At 37.3% G+C, this 18,631-nt stretch overlaps 4 protein-coding genes across 4 annotated transcripts; 3 read left to right on the top strand and 1 right to left on the bottom strand.

The window, feature by feature from the left end:
* Window positions 1-261: 261 nt before the first annotated feature.
* Window positions 262-1,003, top strand: LOC145912584 (leucine-rich melanocyte differentiation-associated protein-like). The gene has a single exon (XM_083000107.1). It carries the CDS (start codon window positions 297-299, stop codon window positions 966-968), a length of 672 nt encoding a protein of 223 aa, XP_082856233.1. The 5' UTR covers window positions 262-296; the 3' UTR covers window positions 969-1,003.
* Window positions 1,004-1,239: 236 nt separating this feature from the next.
* LOC145912582 (PHD finger protein 10-like) lies at window positions 1,240-6,706 on the top strand. The gene is made up of 12 exons (XM_083000105.1): window positions 1,240-1,745; window positions 1,975-2,105; window positions 2,194-2,277; window positions 2,618-2,754; window positions 3,165-3,299; window positions 3,511-3,620; window positions 3,686-3,797; window positions 4,148-4,229; window positions 4,289-4,386; window positions 4,948-5,050; window positions 5,456-5,644; window positions 6,001-6,706. The coding sequence occupies exons 1-12, from the start codon at window positions 1,261-1,263 to the stop codon at window positions 6,519-6,521; spliced, it is 2,187 nt and encodes a 728-aa protein (XP_082856231.1). The 5' UTR covers window positions 1,240-1,260; the 3' UTR covers window positions 6,522-6,706.
* An 833-nt stretch (window positions 6,707-7,539) lies between these two features.
* LOC145912585 (nucleoside diphosphate kinase B-like) lies at window positions 7,540-8,315 on the bottom strand. The gene has a single exon (XM_083000108.1). The coding sequence runs from the start codon at window positions 8,256-8,258 to the stop codon at window positions 7,746-7,748; it is 513 nt and encodes a 170-aa protein (XP_082856234.1). The 5' UTR covers window positions 8,259-8,315; the 3' UTR covers window positions 7,540-7,745.
* Window positions 8,316-8,865: 550 nt separating this feature from the next.
* Window positions 8,866-15,764, top strand: LOC145912583 (elongin-A-like). Its single transcript, XM_083000106.1, has 16 exons — window positions 8,866-9,028; window positions 9,183-9,239; window positions 9,433-9,663; window positions 9,927-9,995; window positions 10,057-10,453; window positions 10,513-10,608; window positions 10,669-10,775; window positions 10,870-10,926; window positions 11,525-11,693; window positions 12,195-12,248; window positions 12,310-12,404; window positions 12,683-12,784; window positions 13,312-13,393; window positions 13,797-13,919; window positions 14,743-14,859; window positions 15,140-15,764. The coding sequence occupies exons 1-16, from the start codon at window positions 8,951-8,953 to the stop codon at window positions 15,205-15,207; spliced, it is 1,902 nt and encodes a 633-aa protein (XP_082856232.1). The 5' UTR covers window positions 8,866-8,950; the 3' UTR covers window positions 15,208-15,764.
* The last annotated feature ends 2,867 nt before the right edge of the window (window positions 15,765-18,631 follow it).

Below are 18,631 nucleotides of genomic sequence, written 5' to 3' on the forward strand. Positions count from 1 at the left end.
CCAACGGGTCAGATTTGGCCCAAGATAGCTGTTACTTACTGCCATGTAAAATAAATATAAGATTTAAAAGTGACACATGAATGTTATCTACTTAGGCTTATAATAAAATAATTAGTCCAAATTCTCTCAATCGTTTTGAACTTTTTGTTCCGTTTATCTAGACAGTGTTGGTTGTTTTTTTGCAGCTTAGCTTGTTTCAAAACAAGACTCACAAATGAAGCCTTTTGTTGGACATAATTTAAATATTATTTTTCCAGAACTGAAAGAATACATGCGACCAACTGATTTCTGTGATTATGAGTTCTAAAACTGAACTATCAAATTTCTCTGACCCTGTCACTATCTACTCTTACACTGGGCATAGTTCTGACACTGTACCCACTTTCCTGGAAAGACATGCAACGGAGATAAAAACGTTAAATCTGAGCCACAACAACATAAACAACCTTGATGGATTGGAAATGTTTAGAAACCTGGAAGAACTAAATCTGGACAACAACTTGATTGACGAAACCACAGTCTTTCCCAAGTTACCATTAAGGACTCTGACACTAAACAACAACCGTATTTCGAGCCTCTCCCAATTTCTCGAAAATCTCATTCCTGCATTCCCACATTTGTCCTACCTTAGTTTGCTGGGTAACAAAGCTTGCCCAAGTGATCTGCTTAATCCAAAATGCACAAAGGAACAGTATCACCGGTATCGTTGCATTGTTGCATACAGAGTACCTTCTTTAAAATTCCTCGATTTCAAGTCGGTCACTGATCTTGAAAGAGCCGTTGGCTACAGGGTTTGTGTTGAAATGTCAACAGATGAAATGATTTCTCCTTCGATGGAACAATGGGAACCAGAGGCCCATGATGACCTTGATCAGCCAAACCGAAAAGTTCTTCTTGGTCGCTTACGGCACTCTTATGTTGGAAAAAATTCTGAGGGAAATCGCTTTATCAGAAATAATGATCTGTAAATGATTTGTTTCAAGTGTGTTGTCTGTTGAACTTATGCTATGATGCTATGCACTTTTGTCATGTTGTGATGCAATATAATTTTATTTGTATCAATTATAATCTTGCCTAATATTTTGTGCAATATAAACATATGTTTTCTAAGGTGATATTTTGATAATAAGTATAACTTTGTTGTCCGAAATCTTGTGAGGTGTGATCATATATATATATAACGTCTCCGTAAATTATACATACCAAATGTTCATATATTGTAAAATTCTGTTGTTTTCATAGCGATATCAAAGTAGTAGAATGGAAGAAAGTTTGAATGTTTCTTTTGGTGAAAAGGATAAAGTTGATTCTTCCAAATTGGACCCAAATCCTACAGCTCCAATCGATGGTGAACAACAAGTAGGCATCACAAACACTGCAGCAAAAGTATCTGTTATTCCACAGTGTAGAGGCCAAGTTGCAGATGTACCTACACAACATCACACAGTATTGCATACCAACCCCGATGGGTCAGCTTCAGGCTCTCCTCACAGTTTGGTTTCGAAAGAAAATGCCAACAATATATCCAATATTTCTGATCAATTACCTGTTGATTTTGCATCAGCTGAGGATCATGAGGTTGAAAGTTTGATGAATGACATTGTGAACAAGATATCACTGACAGCAACACAAGATGTAAAAAAAGGCAAAGTTTCAAGCAAGTCTGGTGGAGATGGCCCGAGTGAGAGCAAACCTAAATCTCAGGGTGGAAGATTTGTTGACCCCATTTGTCTTCAGCAGAATATGTAAGTTCTCCTTATTGTTAAATTATACAGAAATCTGAATTCTGTTTCTTCTAACTCGACCACTCATTTCATATGTCTCAATATTTACTAAAATAGACTGATATTTTGTAAGCTGCATTATTATTGTATATCACAAATTTGTTTATGCACAACTATTAATGTTGCTATTAAAAGACATTTTTTAATTGTTATCTAGCTGTTTCCAAGACTAAGTTGTGCACTTGTTTAGATTTTCTGCTATCGTTGCCGAGAATCTTGTTGAATACCAATGGCCACCTGATGGTTCTGGCGAGTATTACATGCTCCAGGAACAAGTCAGCACATTTCTTAGCATTACTTCATTCAAACGAAAATATCCAGGTACACATACAATTGGAAGTTTGTGTCTGGTAAAATTGTTGATTTTGATACATTTATGTGTGAGGTAATCATGTCCAATTTTATGCAGAAATTCAACGACGAAAACTGGACCCTGCTGAGGTAAATCATTTATTGGCCGGTCATTTTATCAGTGAAGTTCAAGTAACTTTGGGTATGTTAAATTTGTACAAATTTTTATGTGAAGTTCTGTATTATTGAAAATAAATGTCATAGCTGTGAATTTGCCAGCTTACATTTTGCATACATTTCAGTCACACTGTCAGTTTTTAGCTGCACTAATGATGAGCACAGTTATATTTGAAATGTCTGCAAGATGTGGGTTACCAAATCCCTTTTCCTGGCACCTTGTTTTAGGATCATATGTTATTAAATATTTTGCTTAGAACTATGTTATGACCATTACAATCACCTAGACACTAAGCATTTGTGCGATGCTGCTGAGTTACATAACACATCAGTTATAAAATATGAATTTTTTTGGTGCTCTACAGGTTTAACAGCACTGAAAAGCTCAGATGTGTGTGACATGATGGCAAAAGAATACCCTGAAAAGTACAACGAATACCAGATTGTTATGCAGGAAAGGGAGAAGCAGAACCTGAGGAACAAATACAAACAATACGCATCGGTAAATATTTGCTTGTGTAGTAAATTTACAACATATCTTGTGATCAACACTTCATTGTCAGCGATAGATACAACTTATTTGCTTTTTGTTACCATAAACAAAGAACATGTTATTTTTTAATATGTTGTAAACATGGCTAGTTGACAAAAAAAATGGTCCAAGGGTACAGGTATTTTTGGATAAAATACTGTTTCAGTGAAAGCTGACAGACCACAGACATAAAAATCAGGTTTACTAAAAAAACTTTGTGGTCCATAGTATAGTCTTGCCAACACTAGAGCTATATATAAACTCCCTTTTTTAACGCAGTAATATTTCTTGCAAAACATCATGCACTGTTGACAGTGATTGTTATGGCTCATTTGCTTTTATGTTGTGAACATTTTCCATGAAATAAATTGTCTGTGTAGTCGAGCATACCGGTGGAAAAGTCACAAATGCCAGCATACTTGAAGAAAGCGATGAAACAAGCTGCCTCATACAATGCAAATCTTAACAGACAACGACGGGAGGAGTTTGGTGCCTACTATGATATGCAGACTAATGTAAGTACTCCATTTCCTCTTTGGAAATAGTCCACATTGCTTTCTGCTGTGCTAATGGAAACGGTAATTAGGAAATCATTTTTTTGTCTGTGATAATTTTTTGTATCTTTACTTTTTGTGGTAATGGAATAAAAGTTTATTTAAATTTTTTTATCCTTAAAAATTGTTTTTTTATCCATGTGTGTCAACAAATACATTTATTTCATCGTAGGTTCTTCAGTTACCTCGAAACAAAGTTCGAAAACTTGACCCGGAATTGACGAGGCCCAGTTTGTACCCTTGTGCTTTGATTCCTGGACAGTTTCAGGAATATTACAAAAGGTTTTTCTATTTTGAACATTAAACTATTTTCCCATATTAGACGTTTAAAGCAAAATGATTTTTAGTTACACCCGCAATGATATGATGTACATGCCTTTGACCACGTCTCTGTACGGGCCTCCACAACCAGATGATGTAATTGAGGAGATTGAAAGTTCCGGATCAGAAATTGATTCAGTAAGTATTTAAACAACTACCTAACCTAATGCTATGTTTGTGTGAATCTGAATTATATGTCACCCAATTTTAATAATTCTATTTGAATAAGAATTGAAGATGCTTCAATAAAAAGCGAAACATGTTTTCTAAAACTAGCGTGGACACAAAGTTGTTCTAGTAACATTTAATATTCAATTTAAATAACCACTAAATTTTATTTTAATAAATTTTCAATCCAACAGCAGTTTAAAAATAAAGTTATGCTTTCGCAGTCAGTAAACCAAGCCCAATTCATGATCTTACTTAATTATCTTCTGAACTTGGGGCACAGTACCACACATATATAAAGATCATTCTTTTAAATGTAGGAGCCAGATTCAGTGACAACAATGTCATCTGTTCCTCAAAGTGTCCGCTCCACGTCATCTGCAAAACATAAGGAGAAACCAGGTACAACCGAACTATTTCTGTGACAAGTAGCAGACATGTAACCCGGCAATCTACTACAGCTTCTACACGATCGTCAATTGCTGGTGACGCTCAACCGATGGAAACAAACCAAAAGGAAAGTGAAGAAGAAAATGCAGTCAGTGATTTGGAAGACAAAGTAAATTAATGTTAACATTTGGTAGTATCAGAGGTGGTAGATTTGTAAACGTGACAAATGGCATTTATTAATTTTGACACACCATGTGTGTTAAATACTGATATATTTCATTTCTATATTGTGTTAAAGCCATCTGAACTGTTATAGTGTTTCTTATCTTTTCAGTTAAACATTTTTATTAGAAAAGTCATTTTCCTAAAATATATTATTTGCTTCTATATGCAAAACTCAATAGAGTATCAGGTTAACTTCATAATCTGTTCTTCTGGCATATATAAAAACGTAACTTTATTCCGACATTTCGCCTGTTATACAACAAGGCTTCCTCGGGGTAATGAGACAGGTACAGCACACAACTAACGCCAAAAAACGTGCCAACACGAAAAAGGGGATAACGCTAGCACCGCTTGTGAAATCATGTGATGTATAAAAAATGGGCGGGAAAACTACAGTCACAGTAAGTTGTTATAGAGCACCGGGAAGTAAAGTATTAGGTTTGCCGGCACACAAGTATTTTGCAATTCAAGCGCATTTTTTTTGAACGGAAAATTTTTATGTTAGGAACCATTCAACCCAGTCTGTGGCATTTGTGGCAAAGACGAGACTTGCAACAAAAAAGATGAAGCTGAAGACTTGATTAAATGCTCACAGTGTGACAACCATGGTATGTTATGCATGTAATTACTACTAGATTGATTTAAATTGTGTTCGTAGCTGCACACATTATGGTTTACCAGGAAGCAGGCTTTCAATCAAACAGTTTGTCTTCCTACAAACAGAGGAATACATCACAAGAATACTGACTGAGTGCACTGCTTCTTGCATACTTTAACTATGTCTATTTTATAAGGGATTGTATTTGTCATTGGTAGTGCAAACCTTCTAAACATGTTATTTCTCAGTTTAAAGACTGGATTACAAAATATTGAAACAAATACCTATGGACTACTAATTTGTAATTTAGCACCAATGAAATAACACAAGCAAAGCAGTTACACTTTGCTTAAAACAGTTACACTTTGCTTGTGCAATTTGTACTCGAATTAGCATGACCTTGTGTTTCTCCAAGGTCACCCATCATGCTTGGAGATGTCAAGTGACCTGGTGTCTGTCATTCTCACTTACAACTGGCAGTGCATGGAATGCAAGACTTGCACGATATGCAGCATGCCACACCGCGAAGATCTCATGATGTTCTGTGACAGATGCGACCGGGGTTATCACACATTCTGTGTCAGCCTTCGTGCAATTCCATCAGGTATTATTAAAAGACAGAATGTAGGTTATCTGTTGGTAATTTAGCCATTGGTCTTGTTTTACGTACACATGTCTGGTTTTTCAAATATGTTTGTATCTACTTTTTTGGTTTTACACGGACCCATTAAGATTGTTTTGTATGATATAAATAAATTTATTTTACAAGTTCTCGCAATGAATGTTTTTACTGTTAACGAGGTATTATTAGAAAAGATATAGGTTTTCTGTTGCCAATTTTCCCTGATCTTGTTTTAAGTACATTTACTCCATGTAGTTTTTCAAAAAATAGTTTCATCTCCCACTCTTAAAACAGTTTTTTGTTCGAGTCCCAACCATTAAGTTTGTTTGTTAAACCAGGTGTGTGGGCATGTTCTCGATGCACTCACGCTGACCCGGACTTTCTTCGGAAGAGAAGGAAGCAACTGAAGCAGATGCTTGGGATTAAGAGTACTCGAGGAAGAGGGGGCAGACGGAGAGGAAGACATCGCAGAGGTGGGGGTGCCATTGCTGTGGATACCAAAACCTCAATCATTGTGAACTTGGATGACTCGAACATGTCGGTTGACAGCTTGGGGTCGTTGCCCCTGGATAAGAATGAAGATTCGAACATGACAGAAGAAATTCCCTCCGTTTCGATTTCTGATGATGCGAAGCCAGTGCTGGAGGACTGTATTGATGACAATGCTCAGTCTGCGACAGAAACAGCAATCTTTGTATCTCAGCCAGAAACCTCTGAAACAGCTGTGTATAAAGCACCCCCGGAAACCGCAGAACCACCTGCACCTACCGAACCGACAGTGGAGGTGTCCCAGAGTGAAAAAGAAGAATCTTCATTGAAACAAGAAACACCTGAAGAAAATGAAAGCCCAATTTTGTAAAACTAAAATTAATTAGGACATTTTGGGAGAACAAGTTTGTGCCTTGCATTCAATCATGGATTGTACAGTTGCAATGAGCTTGAACCAGATTGTGTGGAATATCTTTTTGAACATTACATCACTGCCCTGGCGACAACCTACCTTAACTTTTACATCAAAATGCTGCTACTGTTTTCAAGCAAATTGCTGGGTTTTTTTTATTAAATGAAACACGAGTAACAAAAGAAAAAACAATTTTTAAAAATTAACTGACTTGGTTGCTTGGCCCGCTTGTATTGTTGGAGCGCGTAAGCGCTGAACAACTTTTGGAAGAGTTCCTCATCCCAAACAATTCCATATCTCAAGGAAAAAAAGAAAAATGTAGGGGAGTCTATCATTTGCAGTCTGACAAGGGGTTTTGTGTAGTTTTCTTGTGGGTTATCTAATAAAGGTAACGACTTCAGGGGTAGGGTAATGTCCTTGCGCTCGCCCCAGAAAGACAGGTAGGCGATTTTTACAAGCTCTTTTTCCTCGTTAAACCAAATCAAACCTACTAGACGTCGTGTGACGTAGGAAAAGTACATCAAGGTAGACGTTGCGATTGCGCCTCCAATAGCTATGGTATTGGCTGCACTGAGAGACATTTGCCCGGAAACGCAGAGCGCGTACGCAAGCGGAGTTCCACTGACAAATAATGCAGTTTGGTACAACTTCAACCGGGATAACAGTGTTGCAATGTTAACTGGTTTACATCTGTAGACAATTTGATATCCATCGTGACTTTCTCTGGGCTTTTTGCTATTTTTTTGGTACTGCACCTCCTTGATGTTATCACCGGTCGCTGTAGGCTGCGGGTTCGTCTTTACCGAGCCTACTAATCTCCGTAGGACAAAATTCAGGTTTTGTCGTTTATCAAAAGCAAACCGTGCTTTCATCAACATCCTAACCATGGTTTCTCCTGTTCTGTCTAACCAAAAACATTGGGTTATGCTGCTGATTCACTTTTACTAGTATTTCGAAAAGAAACAGCACACAAAAGTACGGTTTACATTTTAATTTTTGTAAGATTTATAAACAAAACATAGTGTCACATTTCTAAACATTTGGCGAAAAAGAACTTTTAAATTTGCACATAGAGAAAAAATGCCAAGAAACTTATTACCTAGATGCAACAATGATTGCCACAAAATACACGATTTGCGATATGTTGTTATAAATTCTGGCCGTGTACTAAAGTTCAAGAAGTTATTTTTCGTAAAGCCAGCCACGGCTGCATGACGTGTAGCAGCTTATTTCGTCCGGCTTGAACCAGAGTCCAATTTCCTTCTTGGCGGACTCGACAGAATCTGAACCATGACAGATGTTGCGGCCAACCTGGATACAGTAGTCGCCACGAATGGTGCCTGGGGCCGAATCTTTCGGGTTTGTTGCTCCAAGCATTACCCTGCCGGTAGCAACCGCACCTTCACCCTCCCAGACCATTGCAACAACTGGACCGGATGCCATATATTTTACAAGACCAGGGAAGAAAGGCTTCTTCGCCAAATCCTCGTAATGGACTTTAAGGTGATCTTCAGACGCGGTTATCATTTTCATGGCAACAAGTTTAAAACCCTTTTCTTCGAACCGTTGGATGATTTTCCCAACAAGGCCCCTCTGTACGCCATCCGGCTTAACAGCGATAAAAGTACGTTCTTCTGTCATTTTTGGTTGACTTGGAAATATGCGAGCAAAAAATGAGAGCAAGTGGATTATCATAAATCCGGCCGAAAACTAAACCAATTAAAGCAGCTGCTGATTCAACACGTGGACAGTTGAAGGGCTCTCGCCGTTCCTTTTTCGTCGACCCGAAAAACGATTGACTCGAGATATCCTGAGCGTTGCAAACATTCTTGCGGATTGGAAACCTAATTGTTTTTCTCTTCACAACAAAAAACATTCAAGAAATCTTTAAAATTACCTTTTTATTAACACGAAAACTTCAAAAACACCATGCATAATCTACGTGTGGTTTCCCGATTTCTTTGAATTTTGTTTGTTCACAAAACTTGCGAATTATTTATTTGGAGAGAACGAATTCGGGGAATACCCGAAAAACTGTTCAATATTTCACAAATCAAAATTGCACACAACTGTGTTTCGAAAAATAAAGAATGAATTTATGTAAACTAATATTTTTTGACATAAAAATATGTTTGATCAAAAATACACTACAAACTAAAAAAAATTTTGGCAAAAAGTTATAAATGGTAAAACAATTTCTTTTCACTTTTATATGAAGTAAACATGTTTATGGTAAAAAAATTTGTCACGTAAGGGTGTGAGGTTTTATTTCTCAGCTGCTTCTCAAGTTCGCTGGACGATTTGTTTTTATCCTAACTTTTTTGTTGGCAACATGCGTGTTTAAGTTCAGCGATTCGCTGTCCAGTGGTTGGCTTTTATATCGAAATATGGACTCTGATGCGTTGGCGATACAAGCAGTCGAGAAATACAAAATGAGATTGGATTCACAAAACGAAGCAAAAAAGGTTTTAATTTTACTTGCAATTTTACAATCTACTTGTAAATGCTTGTAATCTACTTGTAAATACAAGTAAATTGTAAATGTATCTGCAACCATTCATATCTACTACAAACAGCTCTCAAAATATCCTTGAATAAAATATATTTTTATGTGAACAGCTTCTTCGTGCTTTGAACAAGCTTGGTGAAATTGAAATGACCATTGGTATTCTTCAGGTACAATTTATGTGGTGGTAAAAAAAATATTTGTATTGTGTTATAAATGCTATGCTCACTACTATGAACTAACTGATGATGAGCAGTGTTCGAAACATTTGTTATAATGACATTAGCATTGGATTTTGTATTCTTTGTAATCAACCCCAAAGTTTTTTTTTTCGCGCCAATGTATCTTCTATTATTTTCTTAGCAAACGGGGATTGGAAAAGCTGTAAACAGTTTGAGAAAGCACAAAGAAGTTGGAGGTTTTGCCAAAGCTTTAGTTTCCTCATGGAAAGAACTGCTCAGCAAAAAAGACAATTCAAACCTGGAATCTCCCTCAAAATTACAATATGAGAGTCCCACTCAGCAGAACCACACACTCAGCAACGATGAATATGATCCTTCCGGAAACTGGGAAATGGAAAAGAAAATGGCGAAGGTTTTTCTTCACCTTCTATTTAATGAATTGATTTTTTTCCAATTCCGCAACAAAAACTCTACTTGAAAAATTAAAATAATATTTATTTTTTGTGATCAGGAGGGTAACATTAACTTGTCTGACACATTTAATGTGATTCTACTAACCCAGTGAACTTAATTGGCAATTTCTGGACCTAAACACTATATAAAGATGTTGAAAGTAATGATAGGAGACTGCATATAATTGACTATTTTTTGTATACTGAAAGCAACTTGTTGCAGAAAAATAAATTGAAGTACTCTGAGGAAAGTGAAGAATACGACCCAACACAAAACTGGCAAATGGCAACGGTGTGTATCTTATTAAAATCTAAGCGTTTATGTTTTTATCAATTATATACATCTTGTTCAGGCTGCGGAATATATGCCTGAATGCCCCCAAATAAAGCACCGTCCCACCAAGAAGGACAAAATAAAACAAACTAACAAGCATGAAGTTCCAAAGAGTTTGTATGAACAAGATGATCCGAGTGATGAGGAAAGAAACTTTCTTCCCAATGATAGCGATTCCAGGGAAGATGAATCGTCCGAAGAAAAAGGTGTTGCATTGTACACTCCTTCCGTCACATCCACCACTTTGTACTCAAACAAGAAGCCCAAATCCACAAACTATGCGAGTTCGAACAGACTTAGTGACAGTGAACAAACAACCAAAAGAAAACAAGACCTTATGTCTGGACATAAAAATCATACCAAGGGAAAGTCCGCGGCGCAGCATGAAGAAATAGCAAACTCTACATCTGTGAAAGGTTGGTGTTTCAAGGAACTAATGAAGTTATGTTTTTTCATATGTGTTGCTTTTTTTCAGCATCAAAGCGCAAATCCGATGTAGCCGCGGAAGCACCTTTGAAGAAAGTAAAATCAAACACCCCTGTTAAAAAGTCCAACAAAAAGACCAAAAAAGGTACTTGATTGCTTCTCTTGATCTCCAGTTCCTGTAGTAAAATCATTAATGTTTGTAAAGCTACCGGCGATCTTTCCTTTGAGGATTTTATGTCCATGGATACAACAAAAAAGACAAAGAAAAAAAAGAAAGTCTCTCAAAAATCTGCAAACACTTCGCAAGCCATGGTCAGTTATAAAAACATTTGCAGCATAACTTTGTCATTTAAATGAGCATGCCTTTAAAAATCCAACATAACTGCACAAACCTGTTCTTTTGCAGCAAGATGATTCGTCACCGTTCAAACCGAAAGTGGAACTGCACTTACCTAAAATACAGGTATTGTTTAACCGGTTTACGAAAACAATTGTGGTTTCGCGTAACGAACGAGGTCACTGCAAGGTGGTTTCATGCAATCCTCAAGTAACTGGTTATAATCGGACATTACACTATGCGATAGAAAACAGTTGCATACAAATGTAAGTTAGTCTTTCTGCTGCGTAGTCAGTAAAGCTAATTTTGGAATTCCCCAAGGTCGTGAATTCAAACCGCACCTGGAATGATACTACTCTCGCAGTGTCTGCTCAGGGCTAATTAGATCCAATCAAAGCTTCCATGTTGGCATATATGTTTGTATATATATGGCCTAGATTAGGAAATGCGGGGCCTGTATTTCACCGAAAAAATAAAAGATTTGATGTTGTATTTTGCTTGTAAACTAAATCTAACTTCCTTAAACTTTGGCACGAAGGACCCTCAACTGTGACTTGAATAGGGCTGAATCAGGCAAGCCAACTTCCCTCGCAACATGGAACATTTTGGTCAACATGTGTCCAGAACCAGCCCTGATCATACACTGTTAATTTTGGGGGTCACGTAATCTTCATACGTGGCGTTTCTGAGAAAAAATCGTGAACTTATGGGCTAACTTTTTCAGGCCACATACCGACCTCTTCCCTTAAGTGACCCCTCCGACTCATACCAACCCTCAACCTCAAACCACAAGCCTTCAAGCATGACCGATGCCATGGCAGCGGAGTTGCACAGTCAGCGTAGTTCAAGACGGATGCAAATATATTCCGGACAAAAGACTTCGTTTTTGCCAAGTGAGCAAAATAATTTCGGAAAACTGTCCAATAACCTTCATGTTTAATAGTTATTCATATCCTTATTTCTGCGGCTTTGATGGTCGGATGTGTAGTTCATTATTTTTGCGTTAGCGCCGTTACATTTGTCGACTTTTTCTGTCAAGGAATCTTGTCCCATGCTTACAATTAGCGGTGCTAGCAGTTACTACTCAACACGGGTTGTGTTTGTTTTGTGGTGCTAAAGCAAATATACCTTGGTTCTATTTTAATTGATATAATTACAGAATTAACTACTTGCATAGATTCTGACATTTTTTAACCCTAATGAAGCCCCGTTGGAGAGCAGTCGGTAAATAGAAATTGTTTGATTGCACCCAAGGTCGAAATTATATATGCCTGGCAACAACAGCAACATAAAGTTCATGGAATTTATAAGTTTATTGCTAGCCATCGAGCACTTTTTGCTGTGGTACGTATAATATTGTAAACGCTTAAATCACGTTTTCTTTCGTCTTGCAGAAATGATGTCCTTGTACGACCAATGCATGAATGTTCTCTTAAACAACATTGAAAGTAAGTTCGTCTCCATTGCTTTTATCGTTTCGGTCGCCTTGACAATTAAAAAAATTCGCAGAGCTTGACGTCATTGGAGTCCCTTATGACATCATAAAGCCAGTGTTGGTGCGATGTACCGCTGAACAGTTGTACAGACTCGAAGATGTCAACCCGGTTTGTACAGTTGCTAAATACATAGCCATTTAACCCACAGCTAACATATCGCACAGCTATTGCACTAGGTTTGTGTCAGTTCATTTAATAGGATGCAGAATTTGCAATAGGAAAATTTATAAGACTTTGAACACAGTAATTTATATGAATGTAACATAAGATGTACGTTACTTGTGGGTTTCTGCTTGCTAAATACTTTATCGATTCGATTCACACATTTGTCAAAGCAAGCCTGTATTTTATATTAAAACTTTAAACTTTAAAACTCCACCCCTTAGTACTTGCTTGATGATTCGGATGAACTGTGGGAAAAGTTGTCCATGCAAGATTTCAAGGGATTCCAACCCGACGAAATGGAATCTTGGAGGGAACTGTATCTGGTAAGTAATGAAACAATACCTATTACGTTGTACTGTGGCACCCTGGTGATTGTCGATATTTTTATAGAAGTTCTGAGTATATTTAACATTGTTACCGGCTTGTTTGTCGTTTCATAAATTATAAATATGCTTAAATCACCGCCCAGATCGGGGATTTCAAATTATGGATTGCGGCCCAAGGGGTTATTGTTTAGCATAGAGATGCATACCTATGTCGCAAAATCAATAAGTTTGACAAGCCTCGACCTAGATATGCGAACATAGCCGGTAAAATGTGAATCCTGTAACCTATGAAATGACTAACGTTGGGTTGACACACAAATATGCAAAATTGCGTCGAGACTCTTCTATAGCTACCAATACAATATCTGTATTGCGCAAGTAGTAGATGAGTGTAGATTGTACCGGACATCCCGTTCTTTCAACTACTTAGCGGCTAAATATCCGGTTTTAGTCGCTTTGTAACAAGACCACACTGGGCACCAAATAACATTGACGTCACAAACGAAACTTTTGTTTCGTCACAGAGGCTCCATGATGCGAGAGAAGCGAAGTTGGCCCGTCTGACGCAGTCTATTCAAGCCAAAGTTAGCAAAGCGAAACCGCTTGGTGAGTTTCTTAGCTCTAACTTTACAGCACCAACCATCAAATGATTCCATAAATGGTTTTGGTTTCAGACATGATTTTTGGCCTTATTCATTACTACCGCTTATTACTGATTACTTTTGTTTGACTTAACGTAACTGCGGTGAACTCCTCAACAATAGTTTATTATAGCGTTGGTTTTTCATCCATAGCTCATTAAAAACTTCTGGATTGCCCACTACCACTGCCTCAAATTGGGGTCATATCTCAAACTTTGGTTAGATTCATAGCAAAAGTCGCCAAATGATGTTTTGTTTGTCGTAAGTTTTGCGGTGAAATCGATAACAAAAGCAGCAACCGTATTTTTGTTAAAACTATGTAAAAAAAACAATTTTGATGAAAAAAAACGCCGTTATTTTGTTGACAGAGAAACGCACCAAGTTGGCCTACGTGGGCATCGGTCAAGCTAAAGCCCCGCGGAATGTTCTGAGGGCTCAGCTTAAATACGGCACCGCTGGGAAGAGGCAGATCTCCTCAGCTGATTGTAATGGTAAGTTTGACTCGTTATTCTCAGACTTATTTCGTTGCAAAACTTTAGGAAATTGCGCCCGAGTTCTTAGGAAATGTATTTTTTTCAACTTGGTTTTAATCTGACGAGTATGTTGCTTTGTAACGGTTTTTGATTAGCCGCCTTTTAACATCGTAATCTTTACCAATTTTAATATGACCTTGTAACAAGATCTTGTAAGGTGGAATAGGGTGAATAACTGTTTTCATTGTTTCATATCATCAGCTGTTTTCGGGGTTCACTTCATTCTGAGTATCAGCTATTTTTTTCTGCGAATTTTCTGTGTATTCAACTGCATTCTACATAACAATGATTCCTAAAATTGTTTGCGTTCGACGCGTTGAAGTGTAAAAGATTCACCAATATCTTCAATTTTTAGCTTGAGTAGGCTGACACAGCCTGTTATTTGCCTTCATTTCAATAGTCTTGAAATTTTTTACTAACTGTCACGTGACTCGCTTGAAACTCGAGGCGCAGGTCGTCGCGATCCACATTTAAGCCAATATTTAACCGTAAGCCTAGATTTAATCCAGTCTCGCCCCAACTTTTCAATCACCTTTTATTTGATTTTTTGGCCACACTAAGATTCGAATCCAGGTTGGTTATCCTGGCCACGAATCCCGATCACGTTTCCTCTTTGGTGTAGGCTATGTGATTTTGTACATTTTAAGTTTAAGTGTCTCCGATTAAAAATTATCGGACACGTAAAATTTACTGCAATTTTCTAATTGATTTTGTACATCCAAAGTTCAAGCCTGATTGAAAGTTTTCAGACATGTAGAAATTACTGAGGTGATTTATGCAGGGTCGTCTTCGTTGAAACAACAGACAACCGAGTTGCGAATGTCAGTCCCCGTTGGATCGATAACAGCAGCAAGCGTGGACTCACAATCCGCGTCCAGATCCAGTTTCAAGAAACAACGTAAGTAGTCGGAACAAACGCTCTTAAGTTTTACTTTTCGCAAGCTCGTAAACGTCACAGTTTTGACGTACAGCAAAATCTCATGTCAATGCGCAACGCAATGTAAATAAAAAATGTGTTTTGGCTCGGTGATTTCCTTTGTGTATATTTACATCTGATAAAGCGAGATAATTTTTTAACAAAATAAGAAACCAATATTTTCAACTGTACCAAGACCAGAAACTTTCAGTGTGTGTGTACAACTCATGCAAAAAAAAAATGTATGTATTTTAATTTCCAGCTCCGAAAATTGCGCCGATGATGGCGAAGACCCTAAAGACCATTAATAAACTGCGGATGAGGAGGTAGCGACATCTACCGGCTGTCGATATTTTAGTTGCAACGGCAGTTTTTGCGGAAAAATAAAGTGGGATAGTCTTGCATTTCTAAAATCCTACCTACATAATATTATTTGTTGATTTGAGATCCTGTTTACTGTTTCACAATATGTCGTGTACGATATGCACATGTTATTTGACACACAATTGCAAACTTTTTACTGTTCATGGCACGTGCGATGTTGTCCAAAATAAATAGCTGATTGCGCAATAATATCAAAATATTTTCGTCAGGTATGATGTTATAAGTCATGGTACCGCCATATCCGGTTTTTCGTATATTGTCCATAAAGTCGACCACCGACCTATAGACACTTTTTCAACGAACTGACTTATTGCCCGCCTTCTGCTCTATGACGCAGCTGTCTATTTGTATTGGTGATTGTTTTAAGTGTTTGGTGATTTTGTGATATAAAACGACTGTTATTTTACCTTGCACGATGGATTCTTGTCTTGCAACTTTTATTTATTGGTTACGATGGTTTTGTTTATCGCCCAGTCCTGCGAATAAACACGGTTTCTTATTTTTCCGTTGTCTGCTGAAAACAGGTGTTAGTTGCTTCGTGATCAACTAGAAAAAACATTTGGTTCTATACATCGCGCGGCCATGAATTAAAATCCCGTGAAATCCATGTACAAATAGGGACCGCGTATTGAATGCGCAGGTATAGTATATACACTGTATATAAAACCAATCCTGATTACAGTCGACAAAGAACTAACAGAAAACGTTGGGTTACCAAACCGCAAAACAAGCAGCTTCTAAAATTACCCCTGTTTCGTCGGGCTTGACAAGTCGCATGCTTAACAGGTCACTATTTGTTACTCAATACTTTGTGTTTCGCTGCAATGCCCTGGCGTAGTTTAAATCCTTAGGAAAAGTCTGAACGTGGTTTAAAGGGGCAAAAAGTAGGTGAAATTATTTACGTAAAATAAATTTGTTGCGGAATCACGGAATTGTCGTTTATGCGCATGCGCAAATGATTCGCCTGGTCGATTTTACAAAATACTTTTCTTCGTAACAAGGTGGGAAAATATTTTGGGAAAAAAATTCGTTTTTGTACTTGCTTTTAAAACTTCGCACGTTAAGATTTGTAGATGACATGGTACTGCTTTTAGACCAGACATGTATATTTGTTTTGTTTATTAAGATACGTGAGCATTTTGTCAATTTTGTATCATACGTAAATACGTTGACGTTGCTATGATATTAACATGACATGATGCAGTACAAGCCATGTTGGCGCGGTAGAAGTTGTTAGGAAAGTCAATTAAAGAAATGTTTTAAGGGCCTTTTCGCAGTTGTTTGTAAGTAGTGGGAGTAAAAAATTCAACAAGAGTAACTATACCGAATGCACCCTGAAAAATCAGTTACTATAATCATTTTATTTTTCCTGTCGTAATGGCAAGTATAGTTGCGCTGTAAGCCTGTAAATGAGTACAATAAAATGACAAAAAACGAACAGCTTTGAACTAAAGGGGTTGTAGGAAGCTGCAAGGATGGAGTAATGTACATACTAAGAGCAAGACACATATGAATAATCATACACAAGCAACACTCATTTGAATTTTAGTGCATCTTGCCACAAAACCTTGTTTAAAATGCTTGTGTAAATTGTATTAAGGTGCTTGTTAAGTTGTGTTATGTTAGAGCAAATTATGTGTTGGTATGATTTCCGTTTAAACAGATAGGAAGTTGTTAATTGTACAATGCAACTTGATTGCCCTTTTGCCAATCCTTTCATTGATGTTTTGTGTTGGTCAATTTTTGAGTTTAGATAAGAAAATACTTAGATTTTTAAGTTTGATTCAGCTATGCTGCATTATCATGAAACATATGCAACAGTAAAAACGAGGTGCTCACTTGCATACATACACGATAGAAATATTGATTTTTATTGTAATAATCAAATAAAAACACAGCTGTTAAACCAGGAAGACTTCTTAGAATGCAAGTTTACATAATTATTTTGATGCATATTTTTAATTATATAGTGAATCTGTGGAGAGGTTTGAATATTCTGGCTTTTATTTGTATATGCGTATTTCACAAACAGCCAAGTTGTTTTTTATAAATAAAACACATTTTCAAGGAATTCAACCTTGAACACATTGTCAAGGAATTTTTTTTTGTCAACATTGTACTACGTAGAGGTGAAAAACATCACATAAGGTATTTTCACATAACTTAATCTATGACTCTTTGTATGTGACATAATGAGATGGCCGGCAAATACATAAAATGTAGTTTTATGCAAAAAATTATTTCTGTAACATCCATACTGGTTTATTGTTTTTGCCTGGTTGGTTGAGGCAATGCTAGATCATTTTTAATTCATACATAGCCTTCCGCAGCCTTCTGTTCTAGGCCATCCTGAATAATTCAGCAGTAGCCATCCTGCTTCACTGTGGTGAACATATACACATACTCTTTAAGATGGGCTGCTGGTGGAAGACATTATTTGTGCTTACAGTAGAACATTTTTTGTGTTTCGTTTGTTTGGTTTGGATGTTTTAGTGCAGATTCACTTATCTAAATTTTTACTTTTATTTCAACTCATAATCATTATACCTTATCAAGCTAGTAATTTGATTAGGTTTTTTACTTCAGAAAAAGGGATTTGACAACTGAAATAAAAGTGTAGTTTTATTTCTTATGGATAATTATTATGATTTGAAGAGAGCTTGCATATATGGCCACTGTTTCCACTTGCTTAGGCCTCATCAGTACATGATCCAAATTGCCAGGTAAAGATTTCCACTTTGTGGTGAATATGTAGTTTTTATAAAGTAATATTATTTGGCAAACGTGTTGTGGGCGAGCGGGGTTCATACAGTTCGAGCACAATGGCACCAAATAACACATTTCCGTATTTTGTAAAGCTAAATTGGCGTTCGGAATGTGAACGCGGCGCAATTGTGACGCAAAAACGTTGCGCGCGTTTTTTGTCACGGCTTTAGAACCGACATTCCGATGTATCTTGCTAAATTGGTTGACTTCTTGCGTTTTGTTGGCGTTCCGTAATTGCTGGGTGCCGTGCGCACTCAGCTTCACGCTTTTCTATCTGAAAAGACTACGTCGGTGTTGCTTACGTGTCGTGCGAAACGGCGTGACCAGCGACCGAGCACTGAAAGACAACCAATCGGAAATTTTGTGGGGTTTTACGCCCCTACCGTTTTACATTTGGGGAACTCACAGACAAAAAGAACGTTTGTTATCAGTCACAAAAATGTATGTATCTCTGAGTGCATGTACTAACAAATGAGCCAAGTCTACCTATTAATGTTAAAATGTCTTTGATGAATTCTTGTAAAAAAATCGAAGACGTCACAACATAGCAAAGTAGCGGAAGCGTTGGTTGCCTTAACGGCATTGTCAACAATGGCCCATAGAA

The sequence above is a fragment of the Ascidia mentula genome, chromosome 8, assembly GCF_947561715.1.
Source record: "Ascidia mentula chromosome 8, kaAscMent1.1, whole genome shotgun sequence".
Lineage (NCBI taxonomy): Eukaryota > Metazoa > Chordata > Ascidiacea > Phlebobranchia > Ascidiidae > Ascidia > Ascidia mentula.

Bases quoted from the DNA above. Each gene is read 5' to 3' on its own strand.
- LOC145912582 (XM_083000105.1), top strand. From the start codon at position 1,261: ATGGAAGAAAGTTTGAATGTTTCTTTTGGTGAAAAGGATAAAGTTGAT. The intron at 1,746-1,974 runs GTAAGTTCTCCT...GCACTTGTTTAG, and splicing joins ATTTGTCTTCAGCAGAATAT to ATTTTCTGCTATCGTTGCCG. The intron at 4,387-4,947 runs GTAAATTAATGT...TTTTTATGTTAG, and splicing joins TCAGTGATTTGGAAGACAAA to GAACCATTCAACCCAGTCTG.
- LOC145912585 (XM_083000108.1), bottom strand. From the start codon at position 8,258: ATGATAATCCACTTGCTCTCATTTTTTGCTCGCATATTTCCAAGTCAA.
- LOC145912584 (XM_083000107.1), top strand. From the start codon at position 297: ATGAGTTCTAAAACTGAACTATCAAATTTCTCTGACCCTGTCACTATC.
- LOC145912583 (XM_083000106.1), top strand. From the start codon at position 8,951: ATGGACTCTGATGCGTTGGCGATACAAGCAGTCGAGAAATACAAAATG. The intron at 10,609-10,668 runs GTACTTGATTGC...ATGTTTGTAAAG, and splicing joins CAACAAAAAGACCAAAAAAG to CTACCGGCGATCTTTCCTTT. The intron at 10,927-11,524 runs GTATTGTTTAAC...TAACTTTTTCAG, and splicing joins TGCACTTACCTAAAATACAG to GCCACATACCGACCTCTTCC.